At 43.5% G+C, this 18527-nt stretch overlaps 1 protein-coding gene across 3 annotated transcripts; it reads left to right on the top strand.

The window, feature by feature from the left end:
- The first annotated feature begins 1756 nt into the window (after nucleotides 1–1756).
- On the top strand, nucleotides 1757–18207 carry LOC132777749 (zinc finger protein 271-like). Of its 3 annotated transcripts, XM_060780189.2 has the most exons (4): nucleotides 1791–1930; nucleotides 5856–5973; nucleotides 6412–7256; nucleotides 13073–18207. In XM_060780189.2, the coding sequence occupies exons 2-4, from the start codon at nucleotides 5892–5894 to the stop codon at nucleotides 13898–13900; spliced, it is 1755 nt and encodes a 584-aa protein (XP_060636172.1). In that variant the 5' UTR covers nucleotides 1791–1930; nucleotides 5856–5891; the 3' UTR covers nucleotides 13901–18207. The 3 variants fall into 3 exon arrangements, with proteins under 3 accessions (XP_060636171.2, XP_060636172.1, XP_060636170.2); XM_060780188.2 differs by lacking the exon at nucleotides 13073–18207 and having other exon boundaries at nucleotides 1757–1832; nucleotides 6412–8266; XM_060780187.2 differs by lacking the exon at nucleotides 13073–18207 and having other exon boundaries at nucleotides 5872–5973; nucleotides 6412–8266.
- Nucleotides 18208–18527: the final 320 nt, after the last annotated feature.

The following is an 18527-nucleotide window of genomic DNA, read 5'->3' as shown; positions in this document are numbered from 1 at the left end:
TTTCCGCTGGATCTAAACTGCTATATAATCCAATTCAGAGCCCCTGTAGCACAGTGGAGTAAACCGCTGAGCTGTTGAACTTGTTGACCGAATGGTCGCAGGTTTGAATCCGGGGAGCGGTGTGAGCTTCCGCTGTTAGCCCCAGCTTCTGCCAAGCTAGCAGTTAAAAAAGCATTCAAATGTGAGTAGATCAATAGGCACTGCTATGGTGGGAAAGTAACGGCACTCCATGCAGTCATACCGGCAACATGACCTTGGAGGTGTCTACTGACAACGCCGGCTCTTCAGCTTAGAAATGGGGATGAGCACCATGGACACGACTGGACTTAATGTCGGGGAAAAACTTTACCTTTTTTGTTGTTTATTCGTTTAGTCGCTTCTGACTCTTTGGGACCTCATGGACCAGCCCATGCCAGAGATCCCCGTCAACCGTCACCACCCCCAGCTCCTTTGGAGCCAAGCCAGTCATTTCAAATCACCTTTAGGTAAAGGTAAAGGTTTTCCCCTGACATTACGTCCAGTCGTGTCCGACTCTGGAGGTTGGTGTTCATCACCATTTCTAAGCCGAAAAGCCGGCGTTGTCCGTAGACACCTCCAATGTCATGTGGCCAGCAAGACTGCATGGAGCGCTGTTACCTTCCTGCCGGAGCGGTACCTATTGATCTACTCACATTTGCATGTTTTCGAACTGCTAGGTTGGCAGAAGCTGGGGCTGACAGCAGAAGCTCACGCCGCTCCCTGGATTCGAACCTGCGACCTTTCGGTCAACAAGCTCAGCAGTCACCTTTACTATAATCCAATTCAAAGCAAATAATCAACTACAATACAATTCAAACCAAATAATCAAGCTAATCACTTTTACCTTTACTATAATCCAATTCAAAGCAGATAATCTGGATTATATGGCAGTGTAGATGCGACCTTGATGCTTTTAATGTTTTAGGATGGGAGAACAAATATTAATACCAAGTGCTGCAGGCTATATTTCAGAAGTGGCAATTGGCAAGCCACCTTTGAGTATTCCTTGCTTGAGGAAAGCCTTGAGGCTGAACCTTCGAAGCCAGGGGCGAAGTTTCCTCTCATATCTATTATCTAGGTAAAGGTAAAGGTAGTCCCCTGACATTAAGTCCAGTCATGTCTGACTCTGGGGTGTGGTGATCACCTCCATTTCTAAGCCAAAGAGCCGGCGTTGTCCGTAGACACCTCCAATGTCATGTGGCTGGCATGACTGCATGGAGCGCCGTTACCTTCCCGCCGGAGCGGTACCTATTGATCTACTCACATTTGCATGTTTTTGAACTGCTAGGTTGGCAGAAGCTGGGGCTGACAGCAGAAGCTCACGCCGCTCCCTGGATTCGAACCTGCGACCTTTCGGTCAACAAGCTCAGCAGTCACCTTTACTATAATCCAATTCAAAGCAAATAATCAAGCTAACCTGGAGACTAGGACGCGGAACAATGGCTTCAAACTACAAGAGAGGAGACTCCATCTGAACACGAGGAAGAACTTCCTGATTGTGAGAGCCGTTCAGCAGTGGAACTCTCTGCCCCGGAGTGTGGTGGAGGCTCCTTATTTGAAAGCTTTTAAACAGAGGCTGGATGGCCATCTGTCAGGGGTGATTTGAATGCAATATTCCTGCTTCTTGGAAGAATGAGGTTGGACTGGATGGCCCATGAGGTCTCTTCCAACTCTTTGATTCTATGATTCTATGAGGAAAGCCTTGAGGCGGAACCTTCGAAGCCAGGCGCGAGGTTTCCTTGTTTCCAGGGGACAGTCTTTGTGGCCGCACAGGTCGATTCCGGAACCGCCCATCCGGGTTCTTTGGAGGTTTGGTGAGCAGTCAATGCCTGCGAGTGGGAATCGGGGAAGAGGCTGAGTCGTGGTCCCCTTCCACATTGCTCCTAGATCTTAGATTAGCTGTTTATCCCAGGTAATCTGGCAGTGGGGACTCGTATATCCCAGTTTGAAGCAGATAATCAGGGGTCAGATCCTGGGAGATAAGGCAGTGTGGGAGGGGCCTCTGCTGGGAAGGGTTGGGCCTTTCTCCCTACAACAAAGAAAGGCTTAGCCTTGGAGGAAGGGGGGAGGCAAAAGCAAGGAGACGCAGGCTGAATATTACTTTTACTGATGGGCCTCCAAGTGTGGTGGGTCTGTAGGTGGCTGTGGAGACCTATTCTTGAGGACATCCGTTTCCAGGTGGAAGACAGTCCTGGTCAGGGTTGGCTTGACACGCCTTCCTCTTGGCACTTTCTCCCTCCATTCGTGCCTCTTTGAATTCTGCAACACTGCTGGTCACAGCTGACCTCCACTTAGAGCACTCAAGGGCCAGGGTTTCCCAGTTCTTGTTATCTCTTTGTTGCTGTTCATTCGTTCTGTCGTTTCCGACTCTTTGTGACTTCGTGGACCAGCCCACGCCAAAGCTCCCTGTCGACCGTCACCACCCCCAGCTCCTTCAAGGTCAATCCAGTCACTTCAAGGATGTCATCCATCCATCTTGCCCTTGGTTGGCCCTTTTCCTTTTTCCTTCCATTTTCCTCATTTTCCTGTCTTCTCATGATGCGGCCAAAGTACTTCAACTTTGCCTCTACTATCCTTCCCTCCAATGAGCAGTCGGGCTTTATTTCCTGAAATATGGCCTGGTTTGTGTCCAATTGTGTCCAATTCTGGGCACCACAATTCAAGAAAGATATTGACAAGCTGGAATGTGCAGAGGAAGGTGAATAAAATAATCAAGGGTCTGGAGAACAAGCCCTATGAGGAGCGTCTTAAGGAGCTGGGCATGAGAGGAGATATGATAGCCATGTATAAATATGTGAGAGTAAGCCACAGGGAGGAGGGAGCAAGCTTGTTTTCTGCTTCCCTGGAGACTAGGATGCGAAACAATGGCTCCAAACTACAAGAAAGGAGATTCCATCTGAACATGAGGAAGAACTTCCTGACTGTGAGAGCCGTTCAGCAGTGGAACTCTCTGCCCTGGAGTGTGGTGGAGGCTCCTTCTTTGGAAGCTTTTAAACAGAGGCTGGATGGCCATTTGTCAGGGGTGATTTGAATGCAATATTCCTGCTTCTTGGCAGGGGTTGGACTGGATGGGCCATGAGGTCTCTTCCAACTTTTTGATTCTATGATTCAGTCCAAAGCTCAGTCCAAAGCTCCCTGTCGGCCGTCACTACCCCCAGCTCCTTCAAGGTCAATCCAGTCACTTCGAGGATGTCATCCATCTATCTTGCCCTTGGTTGGCCCCTCTTCCTTTTTCCTTCCATTTTCCCCAGTATAATGGGCCCCCGGTGGCACAGTGGGTTAAAGCACTGAGCTGCTGAGCTTGTTGATCGAAAGGTTGCAGGTTCGATACCACAATGGCGGTTGTGAATAAGGGAAGAGGAGAGTGGCACACTGAGGGTGGGAATATACTTCAGTTTGGTGGAAGGATAGAAAGGAGGGGAGGGTTAGGATGAAGTTTAGAGTAAGGTTTAGGGTTTGGGGTAGGGTAAGGGTTAGGATTAGAATTAGGCTTAGGGGTTAGGTTTAGGGATAGGGAAAGGTTTAGGGGGGGCGGTGGCACAGTGGGTTAAAGCACTGAACTGCTGAGCTTGTTGATCGAAAGGTCGCAGGTTCGATTCCGGGGAGCGGCGTGAGCTTCCGCTGTCAGCCCTAGCTTCTGCCAACCTAGCAGTTCGAAAACATGCAAATGTGAGTAGATCAATAGGTACCGCTCCGGCGGGAAGGTAACGGCACTCCATGCATTCATGCCGGCCACATGACCTTGGAGGTGTCTACGGACAACGCTGGCTCTTCAGCTTAGAAATGGAGATGAGCACCACACCCCAAAATCAGACATGACTGGACTTCATATCAGGGGACTACCTTTACCTAATTGTCTTCTCTAAGCTTTCCTGTCTTCTCATGATGTGGCCAAAGTACTTCAACTTTGCCCCTACTATCCTTCCCTCCAATGAGCAGTCGGGCTTTATTTCCTGAAATATGGCCTGGTTTGTGTTCAGTTGTGTCCAATTCTGGGCACCACATTTCAAGAGAGATATTAACAAGCTGGAATGTGTCCAGAGGAAGGTGACTAAAATGATCAAGGGTCTGGAGAACAAGCCCTCTATGGAGTGGCTTAAGGAGCTGGGCATGTTTAGCCTGAAGAAGAGAAGGCTGAGAAGAGACATGATAGCCATGTATAAATATGTGAGAGGAAGCCACAGGGAGGAGGGAGCAAGCTTGTTTACTGCTTCCCTGGAGACTAGGACGTGAAACAATGGCTTCAAACTACAAGAAAGGAGATTCCATCTGAACATGAGGAAGAACTTCCTGACTGTGAGAACCGTTCAGCAGTGGAACTCTCTGCCCTGGAGTGTGGTGGAGGCTCCTTCTTTGGAAGCTTTTAAACAGAGGCTGGATGGCCATCTGTCAGGGGTGATCTGAATGCAATATTCCTGCTTCTTGGCAGGGGGTTGGACTGGATGGCCCATGAAGTCTCTTCCAACTCTTTGATTCTATGATTCTATGGTTGGATCTTCTCGCAGTCCAAGGCACTCTCAGAACTTTCCTCCAACACCACAGTTCAAAAGCATCTATCTTCCTTCGCGCAGCCTTCCCTAAGGTCCAGCTCTCACATCCATAGGTGACTACGGGGAATACCATTGCTTTAAGTATGCAGATCTTTGTTGCCAGTGTGATGTCTTTACTCTTTACTATTTTATCGAGATTGGACATTGCTCTCCTCCCAAGAAGTAAGCGTCTTCTGATTTCCTGGCCACAGTCTGCATTTGCAGTAATCTTTGCACCTAGAAATACAAAGTCTGTCACTGCCTCCACATTTTCTCCCTCTATTTCCCAGTTGTCAATCATTCTTGTTGACATAAACTTGGGTTTTTTTATGGTTTAGTTGCAACTCAACTTTTGCACTTCCTTCTTTCACCTTGATTAGAAGGCTCCTCAGCTTCTCCTCGCTTTCGACCATCAGAGTGGTGTCATCTACATATCTAAGGTTGTTTCTTCCAGCTATTTTAACCCCAGCCTTGCATTCGTCAAGCCCTGCACATCGCATGATGTGTTCTGCATACAAGTTACATAGGTTGGGTGAGAGTATACAACCCTGCCATACGCCTTTCCCAATCTTGAACCAGTCTGTTGTTCCTTGGTCAGTTCTTATGTTGCTACTTTGTCCTTATACAGATTCCTCAGGAGAGAGACAAGGTGGCTTGGTATGCCCATACCACCAAGAGCTTGCTCTCTACCACAGTTTTTAAGGTTGGCTTTAAACCCATCTTTAAATCTCTTTTCCCATCCATCATTACGTTTCCCGTCTTGAGTTGGGAGTATAGTAACTGCTTTGGGAGATGGTGATCAGGCATTCAGATAATGTGGCAGTCCAGTGGAGTTAATGGCGTAGGAGCATCACTTCAATACCTGTGGTCTTTGCTTCTTCCAGCACGCTGGCATTTGTCCGCCTGTCATCCCAAGAGATTTGCAGGTTTTTTTGGAGGCAACACTGATGGAATCGTTCCAGGAGTTGAGTGACGTCTGTAGACAGTCCACATTTTGCAGGCGTATAGCAGGTTTGGGAGGACAATGGCTTTATAAACAAGCACTTTGGTCTCCCTGCAGATGTCCCAACGGACTGTTAGGAATTGTGGGAGTTGAAGTCCTAAACACCTGGAGGGCCCAAGTTTGTCCAGGCCACTGTAGATGCTCCCATGCAAGGAGAGTCATTGGTCATCTAGATAGACTGCTGTGTATTTATGTGAAGATGTGTCTTCATTGCAGTGTGGGTGCTTATTTAGTCCTTTTGAAACATAGATTTTTCTCAAGACAGAGAGTGAGTATAAAATTGTGATTCTCCATCTCAAAAGCAGGTTTTTGGCTCATCAGGTATTACTTTGGTCTTCTGAATGGCACAAGGTGACGGAATAAACTATGTTCCAGAATTTCATATTCCCGAAGAAGAGATCCCAGGAAGTAGCAGTTATCCAGGTGGGTAGTTGAGTGGCAGGTCTCTTAAGATTTCAAGCAGCAGAGTGACTGTCTTGCGAAACCCTCTTATTGTGCCGAGGCTTAATAAATATGGCTTGCTATGGACGAGCAGATGGCAACTACTGGATGGCATATGTTCTGTATCAGAAACTAGAGCTGATGTGGTTTATCCAATGTAATTTTCTGAATCAGCACCCCAAATAACCAAACTGAATCTAAAGCTGACCAAAAACTAATTCGTAACCCTTTTGGTAATGTTGGAGAGTGATCCCTGGTCAAAAAAAGTTGGGGAACCACTGTTCTAGAAGGTCACAAATTGTCCAACCTTCCTTTAGGCACTAATAAATATTTGGTCTTTATATGGGCAGGGAACTGAATGTTTGGTGTTTCTGAATTGGAAATGCTGTCATTCTGACAGATGTCTTATCCTTTTTATAGAGAATGCGAAAGTGAAGGAGGATATAGTGCTTCTGCTCAATGCAATAACTGCAGAAAGAGCAGCCCAGACTTTACAAGAAACCCTCAAGAGTCAAGAGGATCTGCAGGGAACGCCTTCACAATTCAGGCGCCGTTGCAGAAGATCAAATGTGCCAGACTCAGAAAAACCATTCCCCTGCTTCGATTGCGGGAAGAGCTTCTCCCAGAGCTCTAACCTGATAGAACACCAAAGAATCCACACAGGGGAGCGCCCATTCACCTGCAATAAATGCAATAAAAGCTTCAGCCGCAGCAGCACTTTGCTGGAACACCAGCGCACCCACACGGGCGAGAAACCTTTCAAGTGTTTGGAATGTGGACAGGGCTTTACACGCAACTCTACTCTTACCGATCACCAGCGCATCCACACTGGGGAGACACCCTTCCCATGCCACGAGTGTGGCAAAGCCTTCAGCCGCACCTCCAATCTTGTGAAGCACTTGCGCACCCACTCAGGCGAGAAGCCCTACACGTGCCAGCTCTGTGGGAAATGCTTCTCCCTGAGCTCCAACCTCCTCAAGCATGAGCGCACTCATTCAGGAGAAAAGCCCTTCCCCTGCACCCTCTGTGAAAAGCGCTTCAAGAAGAAGACCCACCTGGTGTCCCACCATCGCGTGCACACTGGGGAGCGGCCCTTTCGGTGCGAGGAGTGTGGAAAGTGCTTCTCCCAGAGCTCCATTCTGGTCGAACACCAGAGGATCCACACTGGGGAGAAGCCCTACATATGTGCTGACTGTGGAAGGGGTTTCTGCGTGAGCGCCAACCTCCTCAAGCATCAGCGAATTCACACAGGGGAGAAACCACACGTTTGCTCTATCTGTGGGAAGGCCTTCCGTTACCAGCCCCAAATCACCCGTCACCTGAGAAAGGCACACCCTGAAAAGGAGGAGGAGAAATCAGCTCAAACACCCAGTTCCTTGAGCCCCTGGCCAGAGATGCCTCCTCTGATACAGATGTCAGGCAAAGTGTAACATAAGAATCCGCAATGAATTCTTTATTATTGTAGCCTCTCTTGCTGCCTTCCTGTTTCTGGGTTGGATCCAGGCTTATTCATATTGGAGGCATGCTAAAACCATTGGAAGTTAGTCATGATTGCAGTGGATCTATTCGATAAATGATTAAGTTTGGATCCCACCCTCTTGGTATAACCTTTTGTGACTGCAGTTTGGCTGACTTTATCCCCTTGAGGAGAAAGGTTTTTGTAACCCCATCTCAATTCCTTATTTCCTCAGCCAGAATGACCAAGTTATTCTGCATATCAGGACCCCAGCAAGGGAATGCTGATGCACATCAGTCGATCTTGATCTGCATCAGGACACTCTTGCTTGTATCCCATTACACATTTTTACAATTTGCTAACAGTGAGAGAATTCCAACATACATTTGCCCAGCAGTGATAGAATTGTTATACTGAAGAAATGCAGTATCTATACCACATTAGCACCTCTTTAAGAGAGAATTCTTGAATCCCTCATACCAACTGAGGCACATTCATGCATTTGTTGTGTTATTATTTGTTGTGATAAACCAGAAAGGTCCAGATATTTCTTATCCAAGATTTTGTGTAAAATAGCAAGGGCATTTCAGTAAGATTGAAACTGAGCAGTGGTTTGGCTTTTGAGAGACAAGAGCAAGGCAGTAGCAAGTTTTCACATATGCTCATAACACAACAGAGCCACTGCTTTTTAAGATACTCCTTTTATTGTTTCTTATTGGCCCTAAACATTCATCTTTTTAAAAACCTGTGTTTGAGAATTAATTGTGCATACTTATAGCTTGTTCTTCATAGGTCATGAAAATAAATGTTTTTCTCTCATTGTGTCCATCTTTTTGTCTAAAGTTGTGTTTTCAGAACAGAAAACCTCCAGAATAAGTAAATGAGCAGAGGGAGGGGTGATCTACCCACAGCATGGCCATTGGAGTTGATTTGAGAAATAGAAAATGTAACTTCTGTAGTAAATAAAACTCTGTATTAGCATATACTTAACTAAGTAATTTTGCCTGGGACTCAAGGTGACTCAGAACGAGTACAACCCGGTGGCACAGTGGGTTAAAGTGCTGAGCTGCTGAACTTGCTGATTGAAAGCTCACAGGTTTGAATCTGAGGAGCGGCGTGAGCTGTTAGCCCCAGCTCCTGCCAACCTAGCAATTCAAAAACATACAAATGTGAGTAGATCAATAGGTACCGCTCCAGCAGGAAGGTAACGCCACTCCATGCAGTCATGCCAGCCACATGACCTTGGAGGTGTCTACGGACAACACCAGCTCTTCAGCTTAGAAATGGAGATGAGCACCAATCCCCAGAGTTGCGCACGACTGGACTTAATGTCAGGGGAAAACCTTTACCTACAATATAATAAACATTAAAGACCATCATCATAATAGGCAATCGCTCGTGGCCAAGTATGATTGCCTTTCAAGTGTAGGGTCTTGATGGTGGGTCTAAAGGTGACTGTAGAGACCTCTTCTTGATATTCATGTTTTTTCACAGTGAGGACATCGGTTTCCAGATAGAAGTCGGTCCCAACAAGGGTTGGCTTGATGCGCCACCTTCGTGACATGTTTCTCCCTTTCATTCTCCATTTGTGCCTCTTTGAATTCAACAGCGCCGTTGGTGACTCACAAATCATGTACAATATAATAAACATTTGACCAATAACACTAACAACATTTTAAAATGTGTACAGCATACTTTTAAAAACCTTACCTTTACTAAAACTGCTGGCAAAAAAAGAATTTAATGGCAGCAAATAGGGGAATATCTAAGCCTCTAGGATGGGAAGCATTATTAGAAGCAGTAATATAGAACAGGCATGGGCAGACTTTGGCCCTCCAGGCGTTTTGGACTCCAGCTGGTAGTTAGAGTCCAAAACACCTGAAGGGCCAAAGTTTGCCCATACCTGATCTAGAAGGTATTGCATAGCTATTATTTATTTTGCACCCACATTTGAGACATGAATTAAAACAACACTGGGCAAAATCCTAACAATATTAACACTATTGTGTAAAGAAATCAAGGAAAACATATATGGCCATCCTGTGCAGAAAATTAAACTTCACAGTTCCTTTCCAGAGAGTAGCAGCAAGAGCAAAGCAGAGAATCTTGGGCTGAACCAGAACCCAAGGCTTCATGTTGCTTTGGAATAGCTCTTGCTTGGCCTGGTGTGCTTCTTTGGGTCTCCTAGCAACTGCCTCCAGGATTGCACTTCCTCTCCCCCCTCCAGTTCCCCTTGCATCATGTGAACTTGGTTGAGGATGTGACATCATCACTGGGTTCCCTCCAACACTCTGCAGGCACCACTGAGAGTGGTACAAGCTGCAGGACTCTGAGCGCTGCCTATTGTACCTTGCTTCTGCCCTGAGGCTTTGCAAAGAGCTTCTCCAGGCTTCCTAGTGAGTACAAGCTTTGCAAGATGGAAAGGAAACCTTTGGGAGGTGCAGAGGAAAAGGAGAAACTGAAAGATGAAAGTAAGTAGCAGGGGGGGAAGGCAATTTTTTTTCCTGCTTTATGGCACACTAGAGATTTAAAAACCCAAAACTGGAAGATTGACAGTGTTAAGTCCCAGAGATTTAAAAAATATTAAGATGGGACACTAGGCTCTCAGTTAACTGGAGCTCACACATATGAAACTCTCAAGAAACTGGAAAAAATTGAAGAAATAAAAATTAGACAAAATCACAAATAATAAATTATTATAAAATTGTGTTACTTTATCTTTGCTTTTAGTTACTATATGCCAATAATAATATCAAGCCAATGCAAAGGGTATGTTATGGTATATATAATTAATTAGGCCTATTGTAATAGTAACTCTCAAGCAACTAGAAACAATATTTATCCTGCATCAGAAAGTCCCCATGGATGCCGTTGAACTGAGAATCGACTGTAACCGTAACACAGCTAGTTTGTGTCAAGAAATGCAAGCTCTCTTATGGTATCCAGGGAGGAAATAATGAAGAGTTTGTCAAAAAAATGGAGGCTGGAATTTGAAAGAGAAATGCTACTACTACTGCTGCTGCTGCTGCTGTTGCTAATAATAATAATAATAATAATAATAATAATAATAATAATTCGATTTGTGATTTTGTGATACGAAATCCAGCATATAGATCTCATCTGCTGTGACGTACTGTGTTTTTCTGTCAGTAAAATAAAAATAATGATGATGATGATCAGCGCACTGGGTGCAGTGCCTGAAGACTTTGGCCTGCACTTAAACACAATCAGTGCTGACAAAGTTACCATCTGTCAGCTGCAAAAGGTCACCCTACTCAGATCTGCACGCATTATTCTTTGATACATCACACAGTCCTAGACACTTGGGAAGTGTCCAACATGTGATCCAATACAACAGCCAGCCAACATAATGATCTTGTTTGCCGTGCACTAATCTTGTATTTCAAATCATCATCATCATCATCATCATCTTTATTTATATCCCACCCCCTCTCCCCGAAGGAACTCTGGGCGACTTACAACATAAGAACAACATATACTGTAACAGCCACAATAAATCATAAAGGCAAATCACAATAATTAAAATAAGAGCAACAACATAAATGTCAACTCATGAACATCAAACACATCAATATAAACATTAAACGGTTTAAACATATAAGAGTTATTAAAAACAAGAGACATCCAACTCCTGATGATAAAATATGTACAAATGTTGACTTTAAAGTAGCCGCAAGGGGAATTTATTAGAATAGTTATAAGTGTAGATTTTATTGAGTTATAAGATTCACAGTGAGTAGTGACAGAAGTTATAGGTGGTGGGTTCACAGGTGAAAGGAAGAAGGGAAAGGATTTGTTAGAATATTGCAGGGTACCTGTTTTGCTAGTTAATGTATTTTTTGCTTTTGCTTGTCACTTGTATACAACAAAATTAAAAAATTATTTGAAAAAAAGAAATGCAAACTTCATGAGTTACACAAGGCTTTTCTTCAAATTGATGTGTATTTATGGATATAAAACATATGCTACTATTTATCTGTGCACTGTTTGGTCAGATCCTAGAGGATATAACAGATGCACAGGTTGATAGAGATGTGTGGGATTTGAAAATATTGTCTAGCACTACTATTTGTGTCGTATGGTCTTGAGGCCAGCTTTGACGTTCATAGTTAAGTTTATCATCAGTTTTCCAAAGCAGGGAGAAGTGCTTTGGAAATGGAAATAATTATGCCTTTTAATTGTCCATGTGCTAATGCTTTTGCATGTATAAAAGAAATGTTTATAAAATAGGATGAGAGGTAAAATCCACAGTATGAGTATAGCTGCAGTTGGACATGGCATGAACTCCCCTTTCCACCTTGCAGTCATCGGCAAACAATTGATCGCTGAAACAACTTTAGTTTCTGTCTTGGATAGTCAGTATGAATCTGAATATTTCCTCTCCAGAGAATCAGATTGTTCTTGTTCATTTGTTCAGTCGCTTCCGAGTCTTTGTGACCTCATGAACCAGTCCACACCAGAGCTCCTTGTCGGCTGTCAACACCCCCAGCTCCTTCAAGGTCAAGCCAGTCACTTCAAGGATACAATCCAGCCGTCTTGCCCTTGGTCGGCCCCTCTTCCTTTTTTCTTACATTTTCCCCAGCATAATTGTCTTCTCCAAGCTTTCCCGTCTTCTCATTATGTGGCCAAAATACTTCATCTTGGCCTCTAATCAGAGACATGTCTACATTTTCTGAACATTCTTAAAGGTCCAATGTCTTTTGTTAATGACAGGATTTCCAAATTATCTAATATGTAGTCAGTGGAGTACTTCAAATATAAAGAAATCTTATGTTGGAGGTTGTAATTGTGAATCTAAGATGAGACAAAACATTTGATTTTCTGAGAGATAACCATGTTAGTCTGCTTCAGAAAGGAAAGAAGGAATCTTGCGAATTTTTGAGGACTAACCTCTAATTTGGTTTTTGTGAATTCAGCATAAGTATTGATGGATTCCAGTCAAACTTTTCAGATGCAGCTGAAGACATTACTTCTTTATGAAAATATTCAAATTCCTTTATTAGAATGATAGCAAAAGATAGGACACTGAATTGTGGCCATCAGGGTGAGCTATATGGGGAGAACAGGGAATTGTAAATCAGGTGAATCCTTTCTGCTGTCCACAGAAGACTTCTACTGGACCCAACTCCTCAAAAGTCAGGATGGCTTCACTGTAGTCAAAGAGGGTATTAGAATAAATATTATTTCATTCATAGTTTCCATTTCTTAATGGGGCCTTTTTTCTTAGCAGGTGCTGTGTATGAAAGTCAGGCTGAGAGAAGAGAGATCAAGAAAGAAGCAGCAGAGGAAAACTTGGAAATACATGAGTTGGGAACATTTTTGAGGCCTCACCACGCTGGACTACTGATAGGAGGCAATGGAGGAAGACAAATGAAAGACCAATATGGTGCAATTGAAAGAGATGCTGAGCTGCATCACCCCAACAACTCCCAGAGCTTTAACGATTGTGACTCTCAGGTGGAGGAACAGCGGTGGAGGAGTCAGGTGAGAAGACATCAAGCAAAGGAGATTTCCCATGATCCTCCAGGGTTTATCAATCTTTTGGGTATCCTGGAACCTTCTCCTCCCCTTCCACCCCCTGCCCCACGCAGGCCAGTGGATAAGCCATACCACTGCACTGAGTGTGGGAAAAGCTTCTCACAGAGTTCAGTGCTCATTGAACACCAGAGGATCCACACAGGTGAGAGGCCTTTTGTGTGCAACGTATGTGGGAAGCGCTTCTCCCAAAGTTCAACCCTGATGGGACACCAGAGGATCCACACAGGTGAGAAGCCCTTTGCCTGCTCAGAGTGCGGACGAGGGTTTAGCCGGAGCTCTGCGCTGACAGAACATCAACGTACCCACACTGGGGAGACACCTTTCCCATGCCGAGAGTGTGGGAAGGCCTTCAGCCGCACCTCCAACCTCGTGAAGCACTTGCGTACCCACTCAGGTGAGAAGCCATATACATGCACCCTCTGCGGGAAGCGCTTCTCCCTGAGCTCCAATCTCCTCAAGCACGAGCGTACCCATTCAGGGGAGAAGCCATTCCCTTGCCCCCTCTGTGGCAAATGTTTCAAGAAGAAAACCCACCTGGTCTCTCACAATCGTGTGCATACTGGGGAGCGGCCCTATCGGTGTGAAGAGTGCGGGAAGTGCTTCTCCCAGAGCTCATCCCTGATTGAGCACCAGAGAATCCACACTGGGGAGAAGCCCTATAAGTGTCCCCAGTGCGGTCGAGGGTTCTATGTCAACTCCAAACTGGTCAAACATCAGAGGATCCACACAGGCGAGAAACCCTATGCCTGCTCTGCCTGTGGGAAAACCTTCAGATATAAGCAACAGTTCCCGCGCCATGTGGCTCACGTCCATCCTGGGGAGGACCAGGTTTCTGTGCTTACCATAAGCACTAGTGTTTCCTTGAGCACAACTGTTAATATGCTACTCTCATAGTGCCTGGTTGAGTGGCTTCAGCTCCCTTTGAGGTTGGTTCTGCTGAAAAGTATACTTGTTGCCAAATGTGATAGGTCCATAAACTTTCCAGTTATGATTAAATAACTAAGCTGTTTCTCAGAGTTAGCATTATCACAGTAAAAACTGGATGGCTTGGTTTCTGACGCCTTTTCAACCTCATGTAGAGGAACCGCTTCCCAGAACTAGGAAGGTTCTTTTATTAGTACAGTTTTTGAAAAAAGGAAAAAAATGATATTGTGAGCATTTTTTTAATAAAATATATATATACAGTACCAACTAGGAAACAGATAACTATCTTTCAAGGGAGTGGCTTATCTTAAATGCTATGGAATTTATTCAGACAGTTCATTTACGATACTATCTGGAAGAAGATTACAACAAAGCTTAGAACTCAATCTACTATGATGACACACACACACACACACACCCCTTTTAAAGGTAATCCCCATGTAGACAAATATGAGGTTTTGTGGATGGTCATCTTGTTTGAGAAGAAAGGTAGTTTGACTGAGACTTTTCCAATCTTGTGAATTTGTGAATGCTACCTGGTTATCACTATGGAACTCATGTAGAACCTTTCTTCTAGAGAGGCATATAATATCTTCCTCATTGTCCAGAACTCAGTAGTATTGATTCACTAGTGTCTTGACAACTTGCGCAAGATACATGCCAGACCTCATGTTCTGCTTGGTGCAAACAGAACAGTGGTTTACAATGGGAACATCCCTTAAACTGGTTTACTCTCTGGTTTTGTCTTCCAAAACATGAACAACTTCCAAACAGGCACTAAATCAGTGGTTCTCAACCTTCCCAATGCCGCGACCCCTGATACAATTCTTCATGTTGTGGTGACCCCAATCATAACATTATTTTGTTGCTACTTCATAACTGTAATTTTGCTACTGTTACGAATCGTAATGTAAATATCTGATGCAGGATGTATTTTCATTCACTGGACCAAATTTGACACACATACCCAATATGCCCACATTTGAATACTGGTGGGGTTGGAGGGGATTGATTTTGTCATTTGGGAGTTGTAGCTGCTGGGATTTATAATTAACCTACAATTAAAGAGCATTCTGAACCAAACTTGGCACACACAACTCCCATGATCAACAGAAAATACTGGAAGGGTTAGGTGGGCATTGACCTTGAGTTTTGGAGTTGTAGTTCACATTCAGTACATTCAGAGAGCACTGTGGACTCAAACAATGATGAATCTCGGCCAAACTTGGAACGAATACTCAATATGCCCAAAACACTGGTGGAGTTTGGGGAAAATAGACTTGACATTTGGGAATTGTAGTTACTGGGATTTATAGTTCACCTACAGTCAAAGAGCATTCTGTGCTCCACCAATGATAGAATTGGGCCAAACTTCCCACAAACCCCCATGACCAACAGACAATATTGTATTTTCTGATGGGCCTTGGCAACCCTTCTGACACCTTCTCATTACCCCCCAAGGGGTCCCGACCCCCAGGTTGAGAAACACTGCACTAAATTATAGATCAGCTTTCCCTAACCTTCAGATGCTTTGCACTTCCGCCTCTGTGAATTATCACAGTTGGTCATGGGAGCTGTGGTTGATGGGAACTTCAGTCCAAAAATCTAAAAATCACAAATGGTTGGGGAAACTCTGTGGAACTGTCAAAACTGCTTTTGAGTTATGCATTAGAATAGTTTGGTGCAATCCTGTCAAAACACACTTAAGTCCCACTGATTTCAACACGAAAGGTTACATAATGACCCCAGTGATTGGTTATAGCAGTGAACAACCTGTAGTTCTATCATCTATCATCTCATAATGCTGGCTATGTCCAATGGGAACCGAATTTCACCAATGTCTTTAGAATGTCACACAGTTCCCTGTTGACTCTGGTTGGATTATGCCTTTGCCTAGGTTAAAAAAACTCCGTTATTTCCTCATGCCTCTTTCTTAAAATTATTTGAACAAGGAGTCACCTCTACATCCTTATGTAGTACTCAAAGTTTTGAGGGGTTTTGTCTTTTGATTTTCCTTGCATCAGATTCACTACAGTCAGAGCACAATCACAAAGATTTGGGTGGACCAGAAAAGTTACATGAACAAGAGGGATGCCTTGGAAGTTCTTTCATTTGGTGGAAGACAAAAGCAGTCAAAATACGCCTGTGATGAAGTAACCAGATGACCATAGCACCTCAGACAGATGTCTCAGACAAAATTTCTGAAACTGAATGGCACCGCCCAAAGCAATGCTTTTGAGACAAAAAGTGAGCTAAAAAAGTTATACATGTAAGTAAAACATAGACTACCATACATATATTCCTGTCATATAGGTGGCCTTGGTGGCACAGCGGGTTAAACTGCTAAGCTGCAGAATTTGCTGACCAGAAGGTCAGCGTTTCAAATCCATGGGATGAGGTGAGCTCCTGTTGTTAGCCCCAGCTTCTGCCAAACTAGCAGTTTGAAAACATACAAATGTGAGTAGATTAATAGGTACTACTTCGGGTGGGAAAGTAATGGCACTCTATGCAGTCATGGCCACATGATCTAGGAGGGGTCTACGGACAGTGCTGGCTCTTTGACTTAGGGCACCATCCCCCAGAGTTGGACTCGATCAGACTTAATGTCGAGGGGAAAATTTACCTTTACCTATTCCTGTCATGGCTCCTGGTACATTTGAACAATTGATGAAATCATTTTCACTGACATATGACTCATTCACATGAGAGCATTGCAGGATTATCACAATCCTATTTTGGTTATAGTAGTAATAGTAGGTCAAAATTACTGCGTGTGTTGTTTTTCGTGTCAGGAGCGACTTGAGAAACTGTAAGCCGCGTTTGGTGTGAGAGAATTGGCTGTCTGCAAGGACATTGCCCAGGGGACACCCGGGTGTTTTGATGTTTTTACCATCCTTGTTGGGAGACTTCTGTCATGTTCTTACATGAGGAGCTGGAGCTGACAGAGGGAGCTCACCCGCGCTCTCCTCAGATTTGAACCTGCAACCTGTCAAGTCTTCAGTCCTGTCGGCACAAGGGTTTAATCCACTGCGCCACTGCAGAAAGCTGAGGTTTTCAAAAAATCAGCCATATGGCTATGCCATTGCCTACAGTGCAAATTGATATGTTCTCTATATTGTTCAGTACACAAATGGCCCTAAATTATTATGATGCCAAGTAGTTCTGCCATATTACCTGGAAGGTATTTTCTAGATCATGTGCTGTGCTTCATCTCACTGGTGTGCTTCCACTGTGACACTACAAAGAGCTATTTGCTCTTCGTGACTACTCCATGAATACTACTATTACTACTATTGTAACCAAATGCCATCTTCAAATGTCAGGAGGTACACACAATTGATCTTGTATAACATAACATATGGATTCTATTTCTGTGGGGGGGGGGGGGAAATAACATTAAAAATGTACTGTACTCTCACCCCACTAAACTTATGGTGACAAAAAGAGGGATCCTTAACTGATTCCTACATTCAGCCTTCCTCATTTGTGGGTTTGACTTTTGTGGATGTGATTATTCATTGATTTGATTAAAACATTTCTAGGAATCTTTAGGTCTCTATGGTGAAAGCTGACCAGGTAGTTGTGCTGGAGCCTTAAGAGATTCCTAGAGAGAACTCTTCTGTATGCATTTCTATCTCCTTCAGTGTTATTCTATGGTCAATGAAGTTGGAGGATTAGAGAACAACTCCTAGAGTCTTAGAAATAGACTATTTCTTTCAGGTTAAAAAATTGATTTTTTAAAAATGGATTTTTCACATTTATGTGGGCCTTGCCCCCTGAATCCAGAGAAAGTGGAGGGCCCATTGCTCCAGGAATATGTGCAGTCATCTTTGAGGATATGGGTCTAATTCATCTAATTTTTCAATGCAGATTTCAAAATCTAGCAGATTTATAATAAACATTAGAATAAATAAGTCAGCAATTAGAAGCACAATAAATATGTCATTTATCCCAAAAGATTACAGATCAAATTAACACATTTGAATATAGAATACAATTCCAAACATTTTGCCTCCAAAAGAATAAAGGTTTATGCTCAACCAGATGTATCGAATCAAGATTTGTACCTTAACAAAAATAACAAGCCTTATTTTCATTTCATTTGGTTCTGTTAACAGGAACCAATATAGTAATTTACTTTCGTATCCTAGTGTGCTAAGTGAGTTAGTGTTGTTCTTAGAAGAAGAGTGAGTGAAAAGGCGGTGTAGAATATCTGATCCTGTCCATTTTATTCGTTTTGTACCAAGTGTGCTTCAAATAAACTGTGACTGTTGTTTGTATACAGCGTTTTTTCTGATTCATTAAAAACTCTTGATTTTATATAAATTAAAAGTTATATCTACAGTATTTTTGTTCATTTTATATTGTTTATCTTCCTCTCCTTCAAATATTTTGCCACCTCATGACATTACATTTAGTTGTGTTTTTTAGTTTTTTCAATGCATTTAATAACTTCGTTTTGTTTAAATACTGTATTGCTTCAATTCAAAGATGCAATTTTTTTCTATATAAACATTTCTAAAAAGGGGATATGTCGCAGGGGATATGTATCTTTTGTCGGTGTCATTGAAATTAGTGTGTATTTTCTGATCAACTG

Source organism: Anolis sagrei, chromosome 6, assembly GCF_037176765.1.
Source record: "Anolis sagrei isolate rAnoSag1 chromosome 6, rAnoSag1.mat, whole genome shotgun sequence".
Lineage (NCBI taxonomy): Eukaryota > Metazoa > Chordata > Lepidosauria > Squamata > Dactyloidae > Anolis > Anolis sagrei.
This window is presented reverse-complemented; position numbering and strand designations above follow the sequence as displayed.